Source organism: Falco peregrinus, chromosome 1, assembly GCF_023634155.1.
Source record: "Falco peregrinus isolate bFalPer1 chromosome 1, bFalPer1.pri, whole genome shotgun sequence".
NCBI classification, from domain to species: Eukaryota; Metazoa; Chordata; class Aves; order Falconiformes; family Falconidae; genus Falco; species Falco peregrinus.
This window is the reverse complement of record NC_073721.1, coordinates 10,155,625-10,179,099: the sequence shown is the minus strand read 5'-3', so window position 1 is coordinate 10,179,099 and position 23,475 is coordinate 10,155,625. Positions and strand designations below refer to the sequence as shown.

The following is a 23,475-nucleotide window of genomic DNA, read 5'->3' as shown; positions in this document are numbered from 1 at the left end:
TGTTCCAAGCCCATGTCACCAACCACACCAAGGCATGATGGGTGACCGCACACAGGAGCGGAAGCCCCTTCTCTTGGAGGTTTTGGGGAGAAGAAAAAAACACTGCTAATGTCTGTCTGCTGTCACCTGTCTGGATACTGCTGGGAAAGCAGTTTAACTTACACAAAGCAAACTGTACGCAGTTCCCTCCCATAAGGATGGAAATTATGTATACTGTGGAGCAAGGCAGGGGTTCGGCCAGACTGTGGCATGGCACAGCTCTGACGTGGGGCTCCCAGGCTTCAACCAGTGTAAGGGAAAAAGACGTTACATGGGAGAGGTACCTGTGCTTTCACGGTGCTGTGGCTTTTTTCTCATCTACCATCTAGAAGTTCATCCATGACTAACGTAGAACGTAGGCTCTGGGCAGCTGCAGCACCCCATGCAGCATCTCCTGGCAGATGTAGGGACCACATGGAGGCAGGGGAGCATGGAGAAGGCATATCCAGAGCTGTACTGAAAAAATCAGAGCGCTGAGAACTGGAGAAGGAACATCAAGGCTCAAGACAATAGTTGCCAAAGGTCAGTTTTCAGCTGGACAATGCAACAAATTGAGGTTTTGGGCCGTGAAGATTTTGGGCCAAAATTCACCTGTGATCAGCTGGTTCATACAATGTCTTTAGTCAGAGTCAATAAGAAAATCTGCAGGTCAAGATTTACAAGTTTTTCACTTGAAGGTCAATGTCTTTTTAGCTGGGTTACTTCTAAATAGGGTGGAAAGCATCTGTCCAAACACAAATTCTCAGCTAGCAGCAGGACATCCAGATTGTCCTTGGAATGTCACGTAAAATGATTTGTACTCTAAGTAATTCACTTCTTTGAGGTTCTGATTGTTGATATATTGCTACCAGCAGAGTATACAGCATTACAAAAGAGAACAGCATTTTGTACCTCAAGTGTCTTGACTTCAAAGCATTTAAACTTTATAAACAAAGACACATACCCCCAGTCTAGCACCAAAAGAAAGCAATTTATGTAAGCAGAAAGTCTGGAACAAATAATTAAAACATGAGACTAAACAAAAACAGTTGTGAGTTTGTTGAAACAACTTTGAAATATAAACTCTTTTTTTTTTTCTTTCTTTTTCTGTGTATATTTATTTGTGCTTTACCTAAGGGTGCCCTCTGAGCATGTTATTTCTTACTTGTGTTGCATTTGGAAGCCCGTCAGCAGCAGCCACGGCAGAGCTGGCCCTGCAGGCCCTTCTGCCGCCGGCAGTGCCTCAGCCCTGCGCCAGCCTCTCTCCCAGCATGCAAACTTTTATTCTAAACATCCAGGTTTATTGCTAAACATGAGCAGCAGCACACCCGCCATGCCTCAGCTCACCTCAAAACCACAGCTCCAGAGCTAACACCTTCCTTTCTCTTCTGGGGCCTGTTAGAGCTGTGCGGCATTTCTGATCGGTGCTCCCCCCAAGAACTGTTTCAGATGTATACAGATATATATATACACACGTTCCAGATATATACTCCATTTTAATATCTTCCGTCGCACCTCTGTAAGCCACAGACCGTTGCAATGTGTGGTTGGGGTTGGGAAAAGCATTATTAATTTGCCTTCTCACCCCTCACCCTGCAGGAGCTGAAGCGTTCCCTCAAGCGACGGCAGGGTTTACACCCAGGTGCAGCTTCTGCTGCTGCAGGAGTAATTAAACATAGCCCGCCTCATTTCAGCGTAGAGGTCCGTTACAAACACGGTTTAATCGACCTGTTTCTCACCTGGATTTAGCGGGGCTTAGCGATCGCCACCCCTTCACTAGGGGGGCTGCGGGCCGCTACGGACTTGGCTGGGGTGACAGCCGTGCGCGATCGCGCGGCGCCATCTCGTGGGGAGCGGGCCGGCGCGCGAAACGGCTGGGACTGCCCCGGAGGGCCTCAGCGGGCCGCCGTGCGTGACCGGGGCTCAAACCCCCCGGACAGGTACCAGCTAACACACTGCGGGGGAAAAATCATCTCCGCGCTGGTCATTTGGTGGGAAGATCTGTTTCTTCCAACAGAAAAAGCCAAGATTTCCTGTAACCCTCCAGCCAGGGCCTGCCCCGCCCCTCAGCGCACCTCAGCCAAGCGCCGGCCTCACAACAAATCGCCAAATCGTACTGTACTTCAGCTTGCGTGGCAGCCATCTTTCACATTCTTAATATATAGATGAATAACATTAGTTACTCTGATTCACTCAGCTGCTTTAAGCTGAACTGCATTGCTTTAGGATCAATGCTTTCCACCAGCAGAAGACAAGGAAGGCACATGCATCTAACCTACACCTAAATGTATTTAAAAAGTAATTTGGGGCACTTGAGTATCTTGCAGGTGAGGCAGTTTAACTTTAGAAGGCCTTTTCTGTACATAACTGAACTGTGAGGCTGAGCTTATTGTAACCACTTTGCCCTCAAGAGGTGCCAAACCCCAGAGTACCGAAGTCACAAACACCATCATCTCGAAGCTGACAAAACCATCAAGCAAGGCTGCTAAAGGAGAACCCGCTTCTCCTAGAAGCCATTTGTGATACAAGAGGGCTAACAGCAGAGGGATGGGCACTTAGGATCCTGTAGAAAATAAAATCCCAGCAGAGATTTATTAGCAAAGGCCGATTTCTGTGTATATACCCATGAACTTCAGCCCTGACTTTGGGTTGCGCACAGAAATGGACAAGCTACCCAAGACTGACAGGCACAGGACCACAGAGGGCTAAGGACAGCTATTCCACGTGCTGAGGTCCTGCAGCCCCCTGCTGTGGTGTCCTGTGCTGCCACAACCAGCTTTTAAAATTATCTTAGGGTGTACTTTGTACAAGCTTTAGTCATGTGTTTTCAGTATAGAACTCTTTTGCAATGCTGCAGGGTGCAAGACTTAAACTGATACGGAGCTCTGTGCCTTTTCAAATAAAGGGAAGGGGGCAAGCTGTGTGTGTGAAAAAGAAAAAACAGTAACAGAACCCCAGAAAAATCCATTTTGAGGCAGATGCTTTACAGAAGAAAACTTGAAGAGACTGACCTGTTCAGTTTGTCAAAACATTAAGACTTACGCTACACTGTTCTAAGTATGCAGGTAGCAAAGCCTTTCTTCTGGCAGAGAAAAATATGCAGAGGACTGGCACCTGGAAAGCAAAGCCAGCCCCATCATGACACTGCAACCAGTGTTACTAATTGCAGTGATTCTGCATGTCTTAATACTATATTCTAGTCAAGACTGCAAGCCTTGATGGAAAATTTAGGCTTTTACATTTCAGAAGTCAGGGCATAAATAAGCCTGTAAAAGCCACAGCCATCTATTAAAGAAGAAAAAAACCCCCACAGCCAACATTAGAATAAGCAAAATATTATTACTTACCTTAAGGCTTAACACACCATTCTGAGAAAATGGACTGGCTTGTGGCAAAGCATCTTCCACGGGGCTTCCCAGCCTGCAAATGCGTCTGATACACAGGAAGATGCTACATTCTTAATGTCATCTCTGATCACACAGCAATGAAATACCTTTTCCTCAACTTCCAGTCAAAATTTGGAACTACTGATTTTTCAAAACGGAATTCAGAATTTCAAAAAAACACCCAGTAAATTTACATCTTACCCATTATCTCTGCAAACTGATGGAACAAACCAGATGAGAACAGTTTCAAAACCTCAATTGCTATCCATATCCATATTCTGGATTCGCTGGCGACAGGCAAAGTATAGCACCATTACCCTGTTTCTTGCTGGCTGTCTCCGAAGAACAGCATGGATTGCTAATACCACTAGATCAGACCCATCGCAAAGTGGACAGAATAGAATAGCCCAAGTAAACACAACAGCTTTCAGCAACTCACACTTCTGCTTTCAAGAAAGGAACAGACTATTTTTGTGTGGCAGAACTGTATTTAATTATTTTTTCATATACAAATTAAGAAGACACAAAAAACCTCCCTCATTATTGTATCAAACTGAAATAAGCCAAAGCAGCACAAATTAATATTTCAAATATTACAAAAAAAAGATGAAGCAGCTATAGTGGAAAGAAAGCTTTTCAATTCCATTTTCTGCAAAATTACACTCTGAATACTACCTTGTACACACAGGAGTGCAGCCCTCAGTAGAAAAAAATCCAGTGCAAAATAGTTTTAAACCCATGTATTATCAGAACGCAGTGGAAGCAAATTCACATTTGAAGAGAGCCATTACATCTTATTTTGCTCTTCAGTAACAAGATTAGTGCACAAAAAACAGTCAAGTGATTTTTCCCACAAGCATTAATACTTTACAGCCTTAGTGATTCTAAGTCACGTTGTGAGGTTCCAGCATGTTACTGCTCAAGCACACCACATCAAACATACCAGTTTATACAAATGAAATGTGTTTGTCTGATCAGCTGAATTCTTACCTTTTGTGTATCAACCCCAACCATGATTTTGCTGCACCAATTAGGTATTGTGATTCCACGGTAACCAATTTTGACTTCTGCTGATCACACATGAGAAAAAAACCAAAACATCACAATCCAGGTAATATGCACGGTAGGCTGACTTCACAGGACCAAAAAAACCCACCCAAAACCAAAAAGCAATGAAACCTATTTCTCACTCAAGTAAGCTTGCTACACTGATTATATTCTCAAGGTGCAAAACCAGGCTTATCTATTGAGAACTTGTGCCATATTCCTCACAGAACCAGATCTCCGAGCAGAAACACACTTCAAGTGAGTTCACAGTTGCATAATAAAAAAGTCCCAAGCTCTTTTGGCTAATTTGTGGTCTTATTGCCCTGGTACAGCTAAACCTAAAGTAATCTGCTTAACCCAGAAGTCAAATTGCTCCATTGAAGCAAGTAAGGTAGAGCTCAGTTTTAAACAGTGGTCTGAGACAACAAAAAAAATGATTAAAACAGCATTAAATTAAAAAACCCCCAACCACCACACATTCATTCTATTGGATAGATTTAAACTGAGACACAGAAAGATGAGGTCTGAGAGTCTTGTTGCAGACAGCCTTGAAAGCCCTAGTTATGGTGTATTTTTTCAGAACAATGAGATGAACAAGAGGCTAGGCATTTATTAGCACCAAAGGAAACATGGTATTTCTCAATTTATATCTAACCATCAACTACAGAATATTTAGTTGTCAACTCTACCACCAACTCTAACATCTGAAACATCCAAATACTAAGAACCACATTCAACACTGCAGTCAGACATGCTCAGGGTGACCGTATGGCTTCTTTAAAAAGACAATGGGACTACCAAATCAGTGTGACTACTAAGGTAGCTCAGTTAAAACATACTTCAGTTATTGCTTTATGCTTTTAATCAGTATTATTCAATAGAAGTATAAAAGTTGGACAAAGTTAAATAGAAAATATAGTTCTATAGGTGCTACTCATGGGATCAGAAATGTTTGGGGAATTTTAGGATTAATTTTTCACAGCATCGAAGTCGTCATGAACGGTAGGGCAAAAGGCTATGACAGCTGGCCACAGTCAGTAATGACAATCTTTTTGGAGGGCTTTCCACTCTTGGAACCAAAGCTCTCAATTTTTTTCACGACATCCATTCCTTCCTTTACATGCCCAAAAACAACGTGTTTTCCATCTAGCCTGTAAAACAAATAACAGTTATTTATAAAAAACAAATAGTTTCACTTCAAACAACAATGAAGACTAAACCAAACCAAGGTCAGTGAGGGGATGTTAGCAGATCTTCATAGCTCTCATCAGTTGATCAACTCTGGCAAAGGCACAACTGCTCTACAAGTGACATGAAATACTTTTAGCTCTAGACCTAAGAAGCTATTCTGAGGGATAGCAGCCTTGTTATACTGACAGCCCTTCCTCCCGCAAGCACCACAGAACGATTTTTTTTTTCTCTACTGCGAGCCAAGTAATTTAGAAATCAAAAGACCCCAAACAAACAACGCACCCCCCACCCAAACTAAATCAAGTACCCAACAAACCATCAACACACAAAAACACCTTAAGAACCCCCCAACCCCCCAGATCCAGGCATCACTTCATCAGGTTGATATGCTGGGCTGAGAACCCACCATTCAGTTTTTGCAGTGCAAATGAAGAACTGAGATCCGTTTGTATTGGGTCCTGCATTGGCCATTGAGAGAACACCTGGAACAACAGCAGCAGCAGCTTATTAGGTTGGTGTAACAAGCATGCAATAGAGAAGACAATTTTCCTCTGCACATTTAAAGATGGACAGACAGAAGATGTGACAGTCTCCAATTGTCCCCAAATGATTTTTAACACTTCTTGTCTTTGACAACCCCCTCCAGCCCAGCTCTTTTCTTTCCACAGCAAGAACATTAGCAACATAATTAGTTGTACGTGTCCTGAACATGATTAACATCAGCTAACCTCTACTGTGGTTCAACAGCAGCAGTAGTTTCCTGTGATGAGGAAGTAACAAGCCAGAAAAAAAAAAAACAAACAAAAAGACTACAGAATTCAATCAGATGTTCTTATGTATGGCTTTGCCTTTTTCTGGATTTAATCTGAGCTCAAAAGGACATGCCTGTGTAACCTAGCAAATAAATCCCACATAGCTTTCACTTCTGCAATAATCATCTAAGTAAAAACTGAAGTCTATGACTTACAAAAGAGGAAAATAAAAGCAGTAATTTCATCTTTGCGGAATTTGTAAGCAAAATACAAGAACTCCATCCCTTATTTTGCACGGTCCCTTTTATAGTAAGGACACGAATGGCAATGTCACCTGCTACAGGCTTACTTGTATTAGTACAGCAGTCTACACAAATAAGCACATGCCAGGGACAACACCTTGTTAAACTTCCTTGGTATTTCTGTAACTACCAGGTGCCCCGTGCATCTAAACCCCTTTATTTTTTAAAAGTACCTCTTCATAATCAATGCTTCATTATAGGTTAGTCATCATAAGGTAGAAAGAATATGTTTATTTACCAGGTCCTATGTGCTTAAGCGTGAAATTTTCATCTGGAAATCTGCTGCCGTAAATGGATTTTCCACCAGTTCCATTATGATTTGTAAAGTCACCACCCTGAAACAGAAATGGCTATTAACTTCCACAAAAATTGTTTCACATCAGAAGCCATGCTATTGAAAATACACTCACTCGCTCTAATTTAAAAGTAATAATAAAATCAGCAAATTTTCTTCAGGTTAAGAACATGTATGGCGACATGAGGATTTAAAACCATGTAACGAGATGAAGATATGACCAAGCTAAACAAATTTCTGCTCTAAATACTGCTGATATCCCCCAGCTGAAATCCAAAACTCCAGCAACGACCTTTCTGTGTTACCAGCCTTGCTCCCAAATGTGATGCAACAAACGGCAGTTATTTTAAGAAACACCTCAAAGGCCTCAAAACAAAATCACTCAAATTCATTATCATAGGCAAGACCTCAGAACTTCACCCCCCCACCCCCCCGGCTCGCTTGCTTGCTTTCTTCCAACAGGTATAAACACTGGTCTGGATCTCCATTATTACTATTGGCTATTCCTAGGTTTTATTGTTTAAGTCTTACACCTGAGCTACTTTACATTTTCCTCAGCTACGTGCTGCTCGATGGGATAGATGTGACCATCTGTCTTAGGTTAGACACACAAAACCCAACAGACAATAAAAACCGGCCACCACGACTCGCAAAGGTGGCTACTCAACACTGTCTTAAGCAATCTGCTATCTCTCCTCCCAGAAGCAACACCACCCATGCCAGCAAAGAAGTCACACCTAACCAGTATTTCACATGATGGTTCATCTTCCCATTTGCACCTTGACTAATCTGTTCTGGGTGGTGTTACAGCTACTCCTACGCAGTTCCAAAAGTATGCTCCGCATGCTGCGTGCCACATGGAAGCATCTGAATTGTCAGGTCTGAAGGCCTGATGACCTTCAATTAGGCTATACCAATTGCCTGAATCATATTAACACCCCATCTCAACAAGTAGAAAGGCCTCTGTTTCACTTAAAAATACTTGAAACCTCTGACAGTATCGCACTTCAGTAATGACTTCCAAGTAACTCCTGAATAACGATTCATCATCTCATCATACCACAGAGTCAACCACGCAGTATCCTCATTTCAGATCCATCTGCGTGGACAAAATAAGGAGTCAAGGAGAACAAGACTTAAGCAGAACTTCATTCATTAGCAGCAGAACAGAGTAGGATTTATGTTTTTCTTATATTTCTGACCCCAGCAAGATTTCTAAACTTTGTCCCTTTGTCAGTATCATAAAAAAAAAGTTTGCATTTCAAAGGCAAGAAAAAACGTCCCTTACAATACACTTGTCCCCTTTTTTTCTTAGTAATAGATCATAACATTAAGGTCTCTTTTTCTGACAGCTGTATTTTTTGCTTAAAATAAACAAACAGGGGGGATGGGACCATCACAGTCATCAATTAATAAAACGAGCATGCTTACTGTAACTTTCAACTCAAATTTTTTACAGAGCCATTCTACAAGGCAATGTTGAAATATAGGTCCTTTTAAGGGAAGAGAGGACCACCAGGAATCATACAATCTGGTGCACTACAGCAGCTGAAATCCTGCTCATCTGCCAGGCGCAGCAGGGACAAAAAAAAAAAAATCATCTTTCAAAAAGCCTTTTTCAATTTTTTGTGTGGTTGCTGCTGTTTGAGAAAAAATTGCTAATGTGCATGAACTTTAATTCTGAATTTTGAAAGGTCAAAACAAAATCCATTTCAGCTGTGTCAACCCATAAACTGACCACAACCAACCCTCTTAGGTCCCTTCCCCCCCCTTCATATTAGGGAGATGTTCAGAAAAAAAAATTATTTTGTTTTAAACACACATTCTCTATTGTGAACAGATTATTCTACTAGGAATAAAGAATGGACATGTTGTTTTCTTAGCTCACTTAGAACACAAGGTTGATTGTCATTCTCCCAACTGCTTCTCCCAAGCAAGTGACATTTTGCCAAATACGTCCCACGCTAAAGTACACTGTTATACAAAAGCAGAAAGCCTTAAGCCAGTTTTTTCAAGAGAGTCTACACATAATTTACATTTAGTTGCACAAAAGTTGCGCTGAGCAACAGCCATAGCAAAAAGACCAGAAATGCAAGTAACACTGTCACTTCTTCATTCTGTAGTTAGGAAAGGTGAGAAGCAGAGCCACTTAAATTGTTACTACAAGTCTAACTGGTTCTAAAAATATGTAACTAACATACAGACAAATTTAATAGCAAAACCAAGAAAACATCAGCACACATTACCTGGCACATAAATGAAGGAATCACTCTGTGAAAAGTGGATCCTTTATACCCAAATCCTTTTTCACCAGTACAAAGAGCTCTAAAGTTTTCTGTGAAAACGAAGTGTAAATTATTATGTTCCCATATATGATACATAATATAATCAAACACAACTAGATAAACATCGGATGTAGTTAATACACTGCAAAAGTTTTATAGTAGCCTTAAGGTCTTACTGATCTGTTAGTTGTTTCCATCCCTTAAAAAAAACCCTGTTATAAAGCTAAAGAAACAAAGATTGTTTAGCCTCAGAACAGGGTACAAAACAATCCTCTTCCATCTCACCTCCCTTTGATGTTACTGTTTTATCTTACCTGCAACCCACCCACCTCCACAAACCCACCACTCATGAGTCAAAGGTTTCATTTTCTGACTTTTGAGCCTTTGCTGTCAATAGCAATTGCGAACATGATACTTTTTGGGTTTTTTTTCTTATTTTTAGGATATTAATCTACTGGGAACTGAAAAAAAAAGTACAAGTTCTTCAGAACATTAAATAAGCAGATGAGAAAGGAAGCACATGATAAAACACAAAAAGTTTGCACCATGAGTGCACTGCTCAGCTAGAGACTAGGATAAAAAAAAAACCCAACCTACATGCTCTTTAGAAACTCTAACAGACACCATTCCTTTGCTTTACCTTTTCCCATTTGCTTTGGGACTCGATTTCAATGCCAACTGATGTGTTTTTAAACATTTTTAGTCACCACTGATAACCCAACACGTGGACTGTACTGTCTTGGAGCAAATTACAAAACAAAATTATTTGGAACAACAACAAATTGTAACTCCTCACCAGCGCTATTCTGACAAAGTCTTCTCTATTTAACAAATGAAGATAGAACACAAAATTTCCAAGAGGAGAAAGAGTATTATTGTTCTTGCAAATTACAATCTAAACCTTAAATATTTAAAGTGTGAAATTCTGGAGATGCTGCCTTACCTGCCGTCTTTGGAACCACATCAGCTTTCAGCTGTTAAAGAAAAAATAAACAAAAAGATTAGCAAGTCAGCTTTTTCATATGTACGTAGAAAAACGTCTACATAGGAGGCTGGTACAACTGAACCCTCTTCCCAGGAGGGTGAGCTACCTGAAATCACAAGCCACCCAAAATTCCAAGAACACAGAATCACAGCATGGTCAGGGCTGGAAGGGACCTCTGGAGATCATCTAGCCCACCCCCCTGCCAAAGCAGGCTCACCTGGAGCAGGCTGCACAGGGTGGTGTCCGGGCGGGTTTGAGTGCCTCCAGAGAAGGAGACCCCACAGCCTCTCTGGGCCGCCTGTTCCAGGGCTCCGTCACCCTCAGGGGAAAGAAGTTCTTCCCCATACTCAGAAGGAACCGCCTATGGTGCAGCCTGTGCCCGTCGCCCCTCGTCCCGTCGCCGGGCACCGCTGAAAAGAGCCCGGCCCGTCCTCCTGACACTGGCCCTTAAGGTATTTGCAGACATCGAGAAGATCCCCCCTCGGCCTTCTCCTCTCCAGGCTAAACAGGCCCAGCTCCCTCAGCCTTTCCTCCCCAGGGAGATGCTCCAGCCCCCTCACCACCTTCGCAGCCTCCGCTGGACCCTCCCCAGCAGTTCCCAGTCTCTCCTGAACTGGGGAGCCCAGCACCGGAGCCAGCGCTCCAGCTGTGGCCTCGCCGGGGCAGAGCAGAGGGTGAGGATCACCTCCCTGGGCCTGCTGGCCCCGCTGCCCCTAATGCCCCCAGGGCACCATTGGCCTCCTCAGCCACCAGGGCACACTGCTGGCTCCTGGAACACCTTAAGACTTTCCAAGCATTTGGCTAGTAATAAAAAACATTCCCTCAGCGCAACTTTTGAATAGTTAATGAAGAGCCACTTGAGCAGTATCTAATGATTTAATTAATCAACACAATAATTTAGCAATAATTAAGAATAGTTATGATGGACCCCAAGGATCAAAGCCAGTTTGGATACAACCAGAGAAATCAAAGCCTCTCCAGCACAGAGCCATCTCTTGAAATCTACAGAAAAGGCAAAAGAAAATGAAGAGCAGAAACTGTGTATCAAAATCAACCCATGATGTCACATACACATTTGTTACCAACAAAAATTGCCGATTTTTATTAGTCTGCATCTTTTTACTAATCTTAAAAACATAGGGTACTATAATTGCCTGGAAAACATGACATAGAAGCAGCCATACCAGGTCAGACCAAAGTTTTATCTAGTCACACATCCTGACAGCGGCTAGCAACAGACACCTAGAAACAGTACGGCCACACCAAGAACTTAACGTTCCTTCCCCAGGATACTCTCCTCAAATAGCTGGAATTTGCAGCTTAATATAACCACAACTTAGCCAAAGATTCAAGGTGATGCTGCAATGCATTCAGGTTTTCTGTAAATTGGGCATATTAAAAATCTTTAACATGGAAATGAAATGCTGCCACAAGAAATAAAGCAATGTTAATGCTATTTTTTATAATACCATCTAGCTATTTACTGTATCTCACTAATGAACAGGAAACTTAGGTAGCAATATTTTTACCTATGACTCCGTCAAACGTTACCTCCTAAGAACACGTGAGCTGGTAGTGTCCAATTAATTTATAAGCTGACACTTCCCATGAAGATAAGTGAATCAGGCTCTAGCCTCAAGGAAAACCCATTTTGAAAGAACCCTTGCCAAGTGCATTTTAAAAATGTATCAATACAGACCAACATGGGTGCTGGAGGTGGGAGTTTACTGAACTCCCTCAGCAGGGAGCATTTGGAAGAGCATCCTTCCCTCTCCAAGGCGCAGTCCTGGCGCACAGCCTCATCCCATACACAAGGCATCTAGCCAGAGGCACGTGCCCAGCCCCAAGGACACCTGGTATACCGCAATTAGTCTCGGCGCTTATCGCGCTTTTTGTGAGAGCAGAGCATGCTGCCGTGCTCCTGCCCAGGCCTTCCTCGAACGGCGGAGTATTTCAGAGAGCGAGTGTTTGAGGCTAGAGCCGGCTGCCAGCTGGCGGCTGAGCTGGCTGCCCGTTCCAGCGGAGCTGCCCACACCTTTCACGTGAAGCACGGAGGCTGTACCTCTGAAAACCAAGAATCAAACAGTGAGGTCCCGGGGGGGGGGGGGGGGGGGGGGAACAAACCCAAGGAAAAAGCAGAAGGAAGCAGGAGGAGCGGCTGAAGACCGCTGCGGGCACGCTGCCCCAGTTGCTGCTGGCACCGCGCTTGGCCCCCGGGCCAGCCCTGCGCCAAGGCAGGGACTTTATTCTCGATGGGTATTTCAGCTCCTGTACCACGGTTCAAGGTGCGCTGCCATGCGGCTCCCCGGCACCGCACGGCCCAGCCGCGCCCGCAGGGGCCGCCCCCAGCACCACCGCCGCGTCCCGCGGGACCGGCTTCAGTCGGGCTGCGGGCCCGGCCCCGCGCCCCGCTCCGGCCCTCCCGCCCCCCGCCTCGCCGCCCTTGGAGCGCGGCCGGCAGCCCGGCGAGGGCCGCATCCCCCGGGCCCCTGGCACGGCCACGCCGGGGCGGCTGTGCCTTCCCCGCGGCCCCAGGAGCCGGCACCGGCCACCGCGCCAGCCACCCCCGCCCCCGCCGCCGGCCTGCCCTGACCTTGCCGCTCACCGGCCGCCATGCCCGGGTGCCCCGCCGCCCTAGGCTTTCCCGGTCACGGTGCCCGGTGTCCCGGCGAGCCGTCGGCAACCCCAGCGCTAGGCCCAAGCGCCCCCCTACCTCCAGCACGACGCGTCCCAACGGCTGGTTGTCGGCGCCCACGTCCAAGTACACCACCGGGTTCGGCGGGCCGGCGCTGGCCCCGCTGCAAGCGCGGGCACCGGCTGCCCACAGGCAGGCGAGCGCCGGCGGCGGCAGCAGGTCCCCGGGCGGGCGCAGCAGGCGGCGGGCGGCGCCGAGCACCAGCATCCTGCGCGGCCGGCCCCGCACACGCTCCCGCGCACGGGCACACGCTCCCGCACGCGCGCCCGCCGCCGCCTTTTTATTGGCGCCGCCGCGGCGCCACAGCGCCCACTGGCGGCGGCGGCCGGCCCGCGGGGCAAAATGGCGGCGGGGCCGAGCAGGCCGCGGCGGCTGCGCTTGGCGGCTGCCGTGCGACCCGGGGCGCGGCGGGACGGCGCTTGGCTCCGGCGGGCGGCCGGGAGCGGAGCTGGGCCCCGGCAGCGGCCCGCGCTGCCCGCACCGCGCCTTGAGCGGGGCCTGCGCCACCCCCGCGCTGCCCGCCGTTTCTCAGCGGCTTTTAGGGGCTGTTGGCTTCGGGTTGGGTGCGGGTCGGTGGGTCGGTTGGGTGGTTTTTTCGCGTTTCCTCACAGCCCCTTAACCCCAGGGATCAGTAGTGCCGGGAAGGGTCTACAATTTGATAATTCCACCCGTCGCCTTCGGGCTTGCCCCGCAGGCCCCAGGGCAGCGCCACGGCAGGAATGGCGGGGCGGCCGCCATCGCGTGTGGGAGCGCGGAGGAACGGGGGTCACGGGGGCCACGGGCCAGCTGCACGGCATGGCTCACCGCTGCACCCGGAGCCCTGTCACTAGCGTCTGCCGAAACGGCCTGGGCCGCCCCAGCACCCACCTGCGGTGTCACCCTGGCATCACGGACCCTCCGGAGCGCCCACCGTGTCGCTTCAGAGCCTGACCTCAGCTTCCCAAGGCAGCCTGCCTGAGGGGTTACAGAAGTCAGCAGCAGCAGTCCAGGTTAAATGGTTAAGGGAAATATTGTTCGTGTTTTATATCACAATATTTGTCATTTTAGTTTCCCAACCTAGTAACTCAGATCAAAATACACAGTACATATTTTAGTCATATTTAGATATTACTCTGAAATACTCTCCAATTGTCATCCTGATTCTGTGTGTAAAGGACCTTCAAAACTTTTTCGAATTCTTAATGCCACAAAGTGTCTTTGGTTTGGTGCTGGTCTGTGAGGTCAAAGGAAGTTTTTCCATCAGCAGTACCAGCAGCATGACAACTCCTCATAAACCAGTATACGTAGTCTCTAAAAACCTAGGCCTGTCGGGATATTTTACCACTGGCAAATAGTTTATTTCATCCAGATAATTAATAGTGCATTTCCACGCTGCTGGGTGAACCCCAGCCTACCACCACTGCATCAGCACTTCTTCAACCAGCAGTCACATCCAATATGCAAGCCCACTGGTATCACAGACCAGTTCTTTTTCACTGAAAACAAACAGGAAAAGACGCTCTGGTCTCCACGACAAGCTCGTGCAAGTGTGCTACACCTACAGAGTTCTGCCCCAGTGTACCTGAAGCAAAGGACACCCAGGACGCCCGATGCTTTTCATTTATGATAAACCTTGCAGTTAAAAGGACACAGCTAGACCACTGAGTCTCTGCAAAATGAGCTCTGCACAGACATGACGTTCTGTCTGCTTCCTGTGATCTTTCAGCTTTCCAGATGGAAATAGGATTTCTATTACATTTCTAAAAAGGATGCACGGTTTTATACAGATCACTTTAAGGCAGTAAATCACCAAATAGCATTCATTTACAGTACTGCAGCCTCCCCTTGTTAAAAATTCTAGCCCTTGAATGTGGGAAAATAACTCCTAAAGCGATCCTTAAAAAAAAAAAAAAGAGAGAGAGACAGACAACCAAGGGTGATTCTAGTAGTTATCCACCTGTAATTTTCACGTTCCTTTTATTGTAAGTTAAGTTATTCTAATTAAGGTTAGAGCAACACAACCATGTAATAGAGTATATAACAGAAACACACAAAGAGCCCCTATGCGAGGAACTGTAGTCCTTGCAATTCCACCTAAGTTCTTTGTTGTCAAGTTGCTAAAAGTGACTTCATCAGTGACATTCACTGAATCTTCAGAAAGATGTCAATCAAGGCACTGCTCTGACCACAAAGTTCAGGGCAGAACTACAACGTACAATTTCAGACAGAAATCCTAGATGAACCATTTTTCAGGCACACGCTCCAGAGATACGCATACTTCACGTCCATATAGCAAGTGAAGAATTTTGAGAGCAATTCAACAACAGCTGGTGGTACCGTAGGGATGACTATAGCACGTACCATGCTTTGCAACTACACAACCGTAGTAAGCTATGCCAAAGGGTCCATCTTGTCCAGAATCCTGTCTCAAAGGAAGAGTGAAAACAGGAGAGGAGTGTGTTGTAAGTCAGCATGTTTTCAACCTCCTACTGCTTGCACTTTAGAGAACTTCCCGAGTTGGATGTGACTTTGGTACGTAGTAATCCTCTTTTTTCTCTTTCCCCTGTGTATTTATTCACTCATTGGTCCTGTCTTAACTCTCAGCATCAGCAGCTTCCTTGGCAATGAACTGGAAGCTACCCTTCCAGAGGCCTGCTGCCCAGCGCATCAAGAATCTGTTCTTAATATTGCTCCCATTAGCTTCATCTAACGTGCCCTACCTCTTAAACTGGAGGAGACAATAGATTGGTATCCATCCGTGTCGTACCGTGCATGATTTTAGACCTACATCTTTTCTCCTCTCAGTCATTTCCTTTCAAGACTGAAAAGTCACAGCCAACTTTAATATTATTTTTAAGAAAGCTGTTCCATGTCTTTGGGATCATCTTTATTGCCCTTCTTCAGGCTCTTTCCACTTTTATGGATTTTTTGAGATGAGGGGATCTTTGCACAGTATCCAAGATAGGGGTGAACGATGACTTTATACATACAGTGCCACGCTAGTGCTATCTATTCCTTTACTAACAAACTAAAGGTGATTTTTTTTTTTTTTTAATACTAGCTAAATCAGCACGCATTTCCTTGTTACCTTGTCATAGCCTCTCAGCTTCAAGTCCATTTTTGGGAAATGATAACTTCACTTAAACTAATCATCCATTAGCCACTAGAAGCCCAAACCAAAATTAGCACTTGGGTGTTAAGTGCTGTGCATACCTGTAACAACAGACTGTTCTGGCCCTGAAGGCTTTATTATTTGATAAATGGGACAAAAGGTGAGAAGAAGAAAGTACCATCTTATTTCACGCTTGGGAAGCATCAGCAGAACAGCTTCAAACTGTTTTGCTAAGAGTTCACAGATGTCTTTGGTAGAGCAAACAATGCATTTTCCTCATTTGTAGGCCTTGTCGAGAAGGCAAAACAACTCGCTTTCTTTCACAGCGGTGATTTTTTGTATTTGGGAATATGGACTGAGTTATCATCTCTGGGTTTATGCAGTAAAGCTACTATATCACTTCTTATGGTCTAATGCAGAGTCATTAGAACTCATGCAGACAGTATGACCAGGAACTTGTGAGTTACAGAGGTCACTTTCCAAGAAGGACAGAAAAAATGCTCCAAAACCTCTCAAAGACCACCCTAGATCACTACCAAACAAGGCTTAGAGCTAGCTCAGCAACTGAAATTATTTTAGAGAAGCTTTGAACGCACCTGTTTGAAGATACATTCATCGTTGAAATTCTGCAACATCCAGCTAGGAGATGAGTACATTTGGCTGGAAAATGAGCGCTCCTGGCATCCCTGCACTATCCAAGATAGACAACGGAATGTGGCGGCGCAGACAAGAGTCAGACAGATGCTTCAGCAGAGCCGCTGGGGAGATGGGTACCCGCTCCACAGATTTCATTGCTTGCTCTCCCTTCCCACAATCTCAGAAGACAACACAGAAGTTACACACTGATAAACAGGGAGGACCCTTTCGAAAAAAATTTCCAAATAGGTATTTTTAGAAACACACCTATTAAAGGACCCTTCTTATATCCTAGCAGAGAAACTCCTGCATAGGAAAAAGATGTTTAAATGATACAGTAACTGTCTTTCACATTGATACATCGCTTACAACTCGAAAGTCTAAATAGGACTACGAAGTACCTGAGTAAGTATTACCACCATTGTGCCAAAACAGACAGGAAATACCAGCAGCAGTTAAATGACTCTTCTAAAGAAACAGAAGGAATAAATGCTTGAAACATGACCTAAATTCGGTCATTTGCATCAACTGGATTTTGATTTCCAGGGGCTTGGAATGATGTTACTTCCCAGCAGATAGACATGGCCCTGGTAACAAGGTGATAAGCATTCCTGATCCTAAGAGTGTCTCATCACGTTCCTACTTGTTTATGACACAGGAATGTAGGTTAATTGTATTACTCAGTCTTGGATTGCTGCTGCTGGATGGATCTTGGCAGCGGTGGCAAGATCACATTCTGCAACCCGCCAACTGCAAGACTGCAACCGCATGCAACTCATCTTTGTCTGTGGCGCACTTTGATGTGCTCTTCATGGGGCTGTATGCTTAGACCAGGCAAATAAAAACTCAAATGCAGGCAGCAGCAAGCTACTATGAGATGGAATTCACACACACGTCACTTGGTAACTGTGACACTGGGGATTCCCATGGTGTTATTTTTAAGACCCCTCACACATCTGGGAGCTAGTTTTCTCAAGGACCGCTGCTAGGTCATACAGGGACTCAGCTTGATTTTTAGTGGGGAGAGCAGGAATTTGCAGTGGGCACTGCTGCCCTCCACCTGTGAGCCTGGATGTGCTGCACTTAAAAACATTTTTTTCTTCAAGGTTTTGGCTAAGCTAGAAGATGAGCTGAGAGCTGGAAAGGATTTTTTTGATACGCATTTATTTATGAATGGGAACTAGAGTGGGGGAGATGGTGAAAGACCTTTCCATTATACCAAGTGACTGAAGCGTGAAATCAAATCATACAAGAGCTCAAAGGGCATAGAGTAGCCACACAGGTACATTTACAGATAAAAAGAAAAAATGGTAATAAATATTTCCCCTGGACAAAGTTTTCTCTTACAACTTGTAGTAACCCAGTTCATGTGAACCTTCTCTCCAGCACACACTGTACATAAAGGAGGAGTTTTCCCCACATGACTTCATACTAATTACCGACAAATAGTCACACAAGAAAAATCTCAATCCACTCATGCTCTTTACAGCCATGATTAGCATTTTCATGTCAGAAGTTCTGAGTGACACTGCTTGCTCGGAATTCATTACTCAATCTCCCTGCATAATGTATAGAAACTCACTGCTAGTGTGGCAGATTACACAGCTCCTTTTACGCAGCGCCCAGGGCACCCTGCAGCTGCCTGCAGCTTCCCAGAAGATTGTCTATACACCACTACTGCCGGTCCATTGAACATCTATGGATAGACCACAGCAGCCTGGGGAGGCATGTAGGACGTTGTAAATGCATGTTTTTAGGCTACAAGAAAAATGCAGCTATCGCTCCCAGTGGACTCACAGAGCTCCAGGAGGTCTAGACGGGTGGCTTGGCTGTGGGTGGGTGGGGAGACGCTTTGTGTGTTTACGAAACAGTATTACAATACACCAAAAGTTACAGAAGCCCTTCTATCTTTTAAAACACAGAAATTTCAATTATAACAGGACTTGAAACTTACAGGGAAATTTCAGTTTATTTACCTGTGAAGTACCACCTCTGGTCTGAGGAACAAGTAGTAAGGTAATAGTATCAGACATACTTCTAGAACGGGTTAGTCATGCTACTTCATCTTATATGAGTAAGATGAGTGGTGGAGCTTGGCACAATCTTACTGAAAATGGAATTGCCTAGAAATTACTCATCAGAGGAGACTCTTAGCAGCTCCTTCCCGGGGAGTGGAACACGGCACCGCATTGCCTCCCCCCTTGCCATGCCCAGAGGCTGCCGCAGTGCCCACCTGCGTGGAAACCTACATCTGTTCTCTCACCACTGCTGGCTCCTGCCCTGCCTTGTCCTTCCTCTCGCTGTGTGACCCCCCTGACCAGGTCCCGCTTCTGTGAGATAACCCATACGTAACTGATAACACCAAAACCAGAGGACTACTGACGCTTCCTGTAATCGCTGCCGAGAACACTAGAAAATGCAGCCAGGTGAACGAAAGGGGAAGAACATCACACATTTAGTATTTCAAGACCGACAGGGTGGTAGCACGGCATTCTAAGTCAAGGCACGTTTTAAATTTAATTTTACTTGCAACTCAAGTGGGAAATGGTTGCCATGTTCACAGAGGCAACCGTGTGGGACGCACGGTCCCATGCAGCACGTCACCAGCAGCACCCCAGATTCCCAACTATATGTCTTTCACTCTCCATCCCTGATACGGTACTTGATTTTTGTGAATTGCTTTCTCAGGGGTCTTTGGTGCAGTTTGGTCCCTTTTCTGAGCTTGATCTTTTCCCCTCACCAATATTTAGCAGCTTTCTAAAAAAATGTCATGTCTTCATGACCTTTCTTCTCTACGTTGTTTCTCAAGAGCTCTGCTTTAATCAGCTGCCTGGTAAAACCTTGGGTTTTCCTTGAATTTGTCTTCTGTGTAAATATGATGGCATGTTGAGGTAACAGCTGCCTTCGTACCTTGTACAAGGTGAATTAACCTGTCTGCACTAAACTAATTCTAACAATAATTGGAGTTTCAAGACATGTTTTTCAGTTGTATAACTTCACAACAGGTGTTGAGAGCGAACAATGGTCAGACAGCATCAGTCTGAACAAGAATCACCCAGAAATTAAAAGCTTCACAGATATAACAAGGCTAAAAAAATTGCACAGTTTTTTCTAACAAACAATTCTGCTGGAACCAACCTCACAGTACAGAACCTCTCAGTTCCTTTCTGCTTCTTTTGCAATTCCACCACAGAAAGGGTTGCCTACCATCAGCACATAACAGCGTTACCGCACTAGCTAGCACGGAGCGTTATGACACACTTAGATGACGTAATTCCATGTGACAATCACCTGAATACACAATGTCCCACCAAATGCGCTAACAAGTTGTCAGGTGCAAATTAACATGTGTTGCATTTATAACTGAAGAACCTAATTTTTGGATAATGAAACGTTTGGTGAAATACTTAAAAGCTCAGGGTAAGAACTTCTATTACCATTCAGAGGAGTCAGGAGTCTAGGTTTCCTTAACTTCTGATTCTGTCTCAGCATTGCTCCTGCACATTTTCGCATCCGTTTGATAATGGCAATATGAAAGTAATGCTTCTTCCCAGCGCCACCGTTCATAATTCAGAAAGGAAAAGTGCTAGCCAAATAAGATTTCTTGTGAAGCAACATATTCTGCATAACTTTATGAAGCGGCTATTTTCACCAGTCGCTGACTAGGACAGCTAATCAAATGGGTACGTGGGTTAAGTCCAAACTTCACGGATTCTGCATGTCTTAAAAATGTACAAAATGTACATTCTCAGAAACACAGAAGCAATGAACAAGGGAAAAATGAGCATCAATTATAAATTTGAAATATAAAAATAGTTGGTGAAAATCTGAATGAATTTAAATATGAATGAAAATAAGACTTCAACTCCAGCATCCCATTAAATAACTGTGGGGTATTTCAATAGTTTTTGAAAACCAACCAACCAAAACAAAATAAATAAAAGAATACATCCCTAACAACAGTCTGAATACTTCTAAAAATATTTTACTACTTCTAGTCTTTGACTAGTTAAAACTTAATAAAATTAAAACCCTGTCTCCATGTTCACAGTAATCGACGTGTTGGTACATGAACAAAGTGACAAACGAAACTAAATGTTCCAGAATAGTTCAATAAAATCCAAAAAACCAACATCATGAAACAACTGCGGACAGACAGGAAAGTGTAGATTGTAAGACTCAATTAAAAATGTGATTGGTCAAAACTCTGACCCAGGGGAAAAACAGAACTGGTAATCCCATAACTCTCAGAATGTCGAATAAAGCCAAAAATGCGTAGAGAAGCCAGTGTATTTGAAAGCAGTAGATACAAGTGTTTCTAGGGAAGCTAACGTCCCTGTGTGTAACTGGATCTGTCAAAAAATACAGTGAGGTCAGTAACTGGAAAGATGCTGAGCGAACCAAGCAGACATCTTCAATACACGGGGAAAAGCTTCATCTCGTCTAGCCCACACACTTAGAGAAGAGAAGCTTTTCAACAGAAGGATAGACTTAAACAGCAGAAACCCAATTATTAGGATTTAAGCAAGGAGTTCCTGGAAATGCAGTTGAACTACGTAGCAAACAAACCAGTAAGTCCACCTGTGCCATGCTGTACGCTAACGCCCGCGGGAGTCGTGAAGCAGTTGCTGTCTGCTTGCTTCATAAATGAAACTGCATAACTAATTAGGTTCCTCCTGGACTATTTTTACATTCCCCTGGAAAATTCTGTAGACTGATAGAGACAAGATACCTCAGCAGGAGATTTCAGAGGTCTGTCTGATGCAATACATATCCTGTGCTCCTTTTACAGAGAACAAACGTGACTAGTGCACTGACACAATGACAGACGTTAGGAGTTATATCCTACGTGGGAGTCAGCGGGATTTCAGTCACACAGAAAGTGGAAAACCGTAATAAGGTGACGTACTGGTAATAATTCAAAATGCAAAAAAAGAAAGGTAAGCATTCATGACTGGAGGTTCACAATACAGGAGGATTTGTACCGACTTGGAATTTAAGCAGTTAAGAGGGAAGTGGCCTCTGGTTAAATATACATACAAATAAAAAACTAGGTACCAAAATGTAAAAATACATCAATTAGTTTTAAAGGGAAGCAGAGAAGGATAACAAATGAGAGCATCATATATAGCAACTCAGGTGAGAATCGTACAACTGTTTTATATGCTGTCTAGCTTACTTCTTCAAAGGAAAGCAAGCAGCTCTGTTCACACACAGCAGTCCCATCCCTGTTGTCTAAGCAGCGAAAGAAATGGGGTCCTTCTTCCATGGTTCTAATTGGTTTTCAGTCTCTTGCTCCTGTAAAAGGCATGGCGAAGTGCATGGCAACACAATACGAAGTGCACAACCAAAATAATGTGATTCAGAGATCCATACCGACTAGGTAAAGAAAAAGTAAGGAAATGCGGAGTATTCTGAAGTTGTTCACCAACTGATAAGCACAATGATAAGCAGAGAAATCACAGAGAAATACTCATGTAGGTGGCTGCCTGGAAGCACGTGCAAAATGCATGACGCAGAGCGCTCAACACACAGAACACGCTGACGGAACGTGGGATGGGAGACAGCAGCATCAACTGAACACACACGTCATACCTGCCCTGGGGTCCGGAGGTGACATCTGGGAGAAACTCCACTTTCAGAACCGTCGTAGCTTCCTGAGACTTTGGAGTAAGGTTGAAAAATATACAGCGCTTAAGGACATCACGCGGGCTCTTCATACTGTTCTTCATCCCTACAGTGCTGAAGCAGGTTTGCACACAGTGTCTCGCTGACACTTCTTGGGAGCTTCCAGGAAAACAGAACACCAGGAACAAAATATTCATTAATTATTGGCTGGAATGAATAAGTATTTCTTGTTTCACTAGAGTGCCCTGTAACTCAGTTTTATTATGTTGTCCTAAAAGCCCATTGTAACGGGTAGTGCCAGCAAGGAAGGCAGAAGCTGACAATCAGAAACAAACAATTTTTTTTCAATTTTAGAGAAAATAAATTTCTAGGCTAGATCTGTATCTATCTATCTATCTAAATACCTGTGTATATACTTGTGCGCATCTCCATCAACAAGGATTTGTGTCTTTGTGCAGCTGTGGAGTAACTGCTCTATCTCAATTACATATTTGTATAGGTTACTCGTATTCTGAGACGGTTACGTAGTCCCTATGTATCTGAATGCATTTCAAAGGTGGGTTTAGACTATACCACAAACGCCATATACAAACAGAGAGATACTCACTAAGTGTCCGTTAAGTTCTCAGCTGCAAAGTGACTGGCACCAGTGGCCGTGGCTAAGGAGGGGTGTAGAACTCTGCCGGGACAGGACCTGTGCGCGTCACGGCTGGTGGAATACACACAGGGTCGAATCATCTTGTGTCGCGATTCAGGCTGCTTACACTTAAACCAGGCAGAGAAATCAAGCAGATTTTGTAACTCAAAGGCTGCGTTTTGAAACCAAGTCCTTCAACTTTAAGATGGGGGTGTATTAAAAAAAAGTCATCTTCCAAGGTCACGTAAGTCCCTTTAGTGACAGGCTCCAACTGAAAGAAGAGTATCAAACTCGTGATTAGTTAAAACAAAGACAAAGCCAACCACCTACCGTGTGGGATGTTTAATCCCTCCACACATGCCAACCCCAGAGACAAGCCCTCCTTTCCTGTTACTCACATCATGCAAAGATTCCATTTTCAAGTAATTACGACTTGTTTAGGTGACACGCAGCGCCCTGCCTACGGAACTGCAAGTCACCAACACCTTGCTCGCCGGGGATGCTGCTCCATGCGATCCCAGCCTACC

General features: G+C 44.6%; 1 protein-coding gene across 1 annotated transcript; it reads right to left on the bottom strand.

Moving 5' to 3' along the window:
- Nucleotides 1-4,129: 4,129 nt before the first annotated feature.
- PPIF (peptidylprolyl isomerase F) lies at nt 4,130-13,225 on the bottom strand. Its single transcript, XM_055789818.1, has 6 exons — nt 12,975-13,225; nt 10,220-10,250; nt 9,238-9,326; nt 6,935-7,031; nt 6,049-6,124; nt 4,130-5,602 (listed from the first exon to the last, which is right to left on the bottom strand). The coding sequence occupies exons 1-6, from the start codon at nt 13,161-13,163 to the stop codon at nt 5,467-5,469; spliced, it is 618 nt and encodes a 205-aa protein (XP_055645793.1). The 5' UTR covers nt 13,164-13,225; the 3' UTR covers nt 4,130-5,466.
- Nucleotides 13,226-23,475: the final 10,250 nt, after the last annotated feature.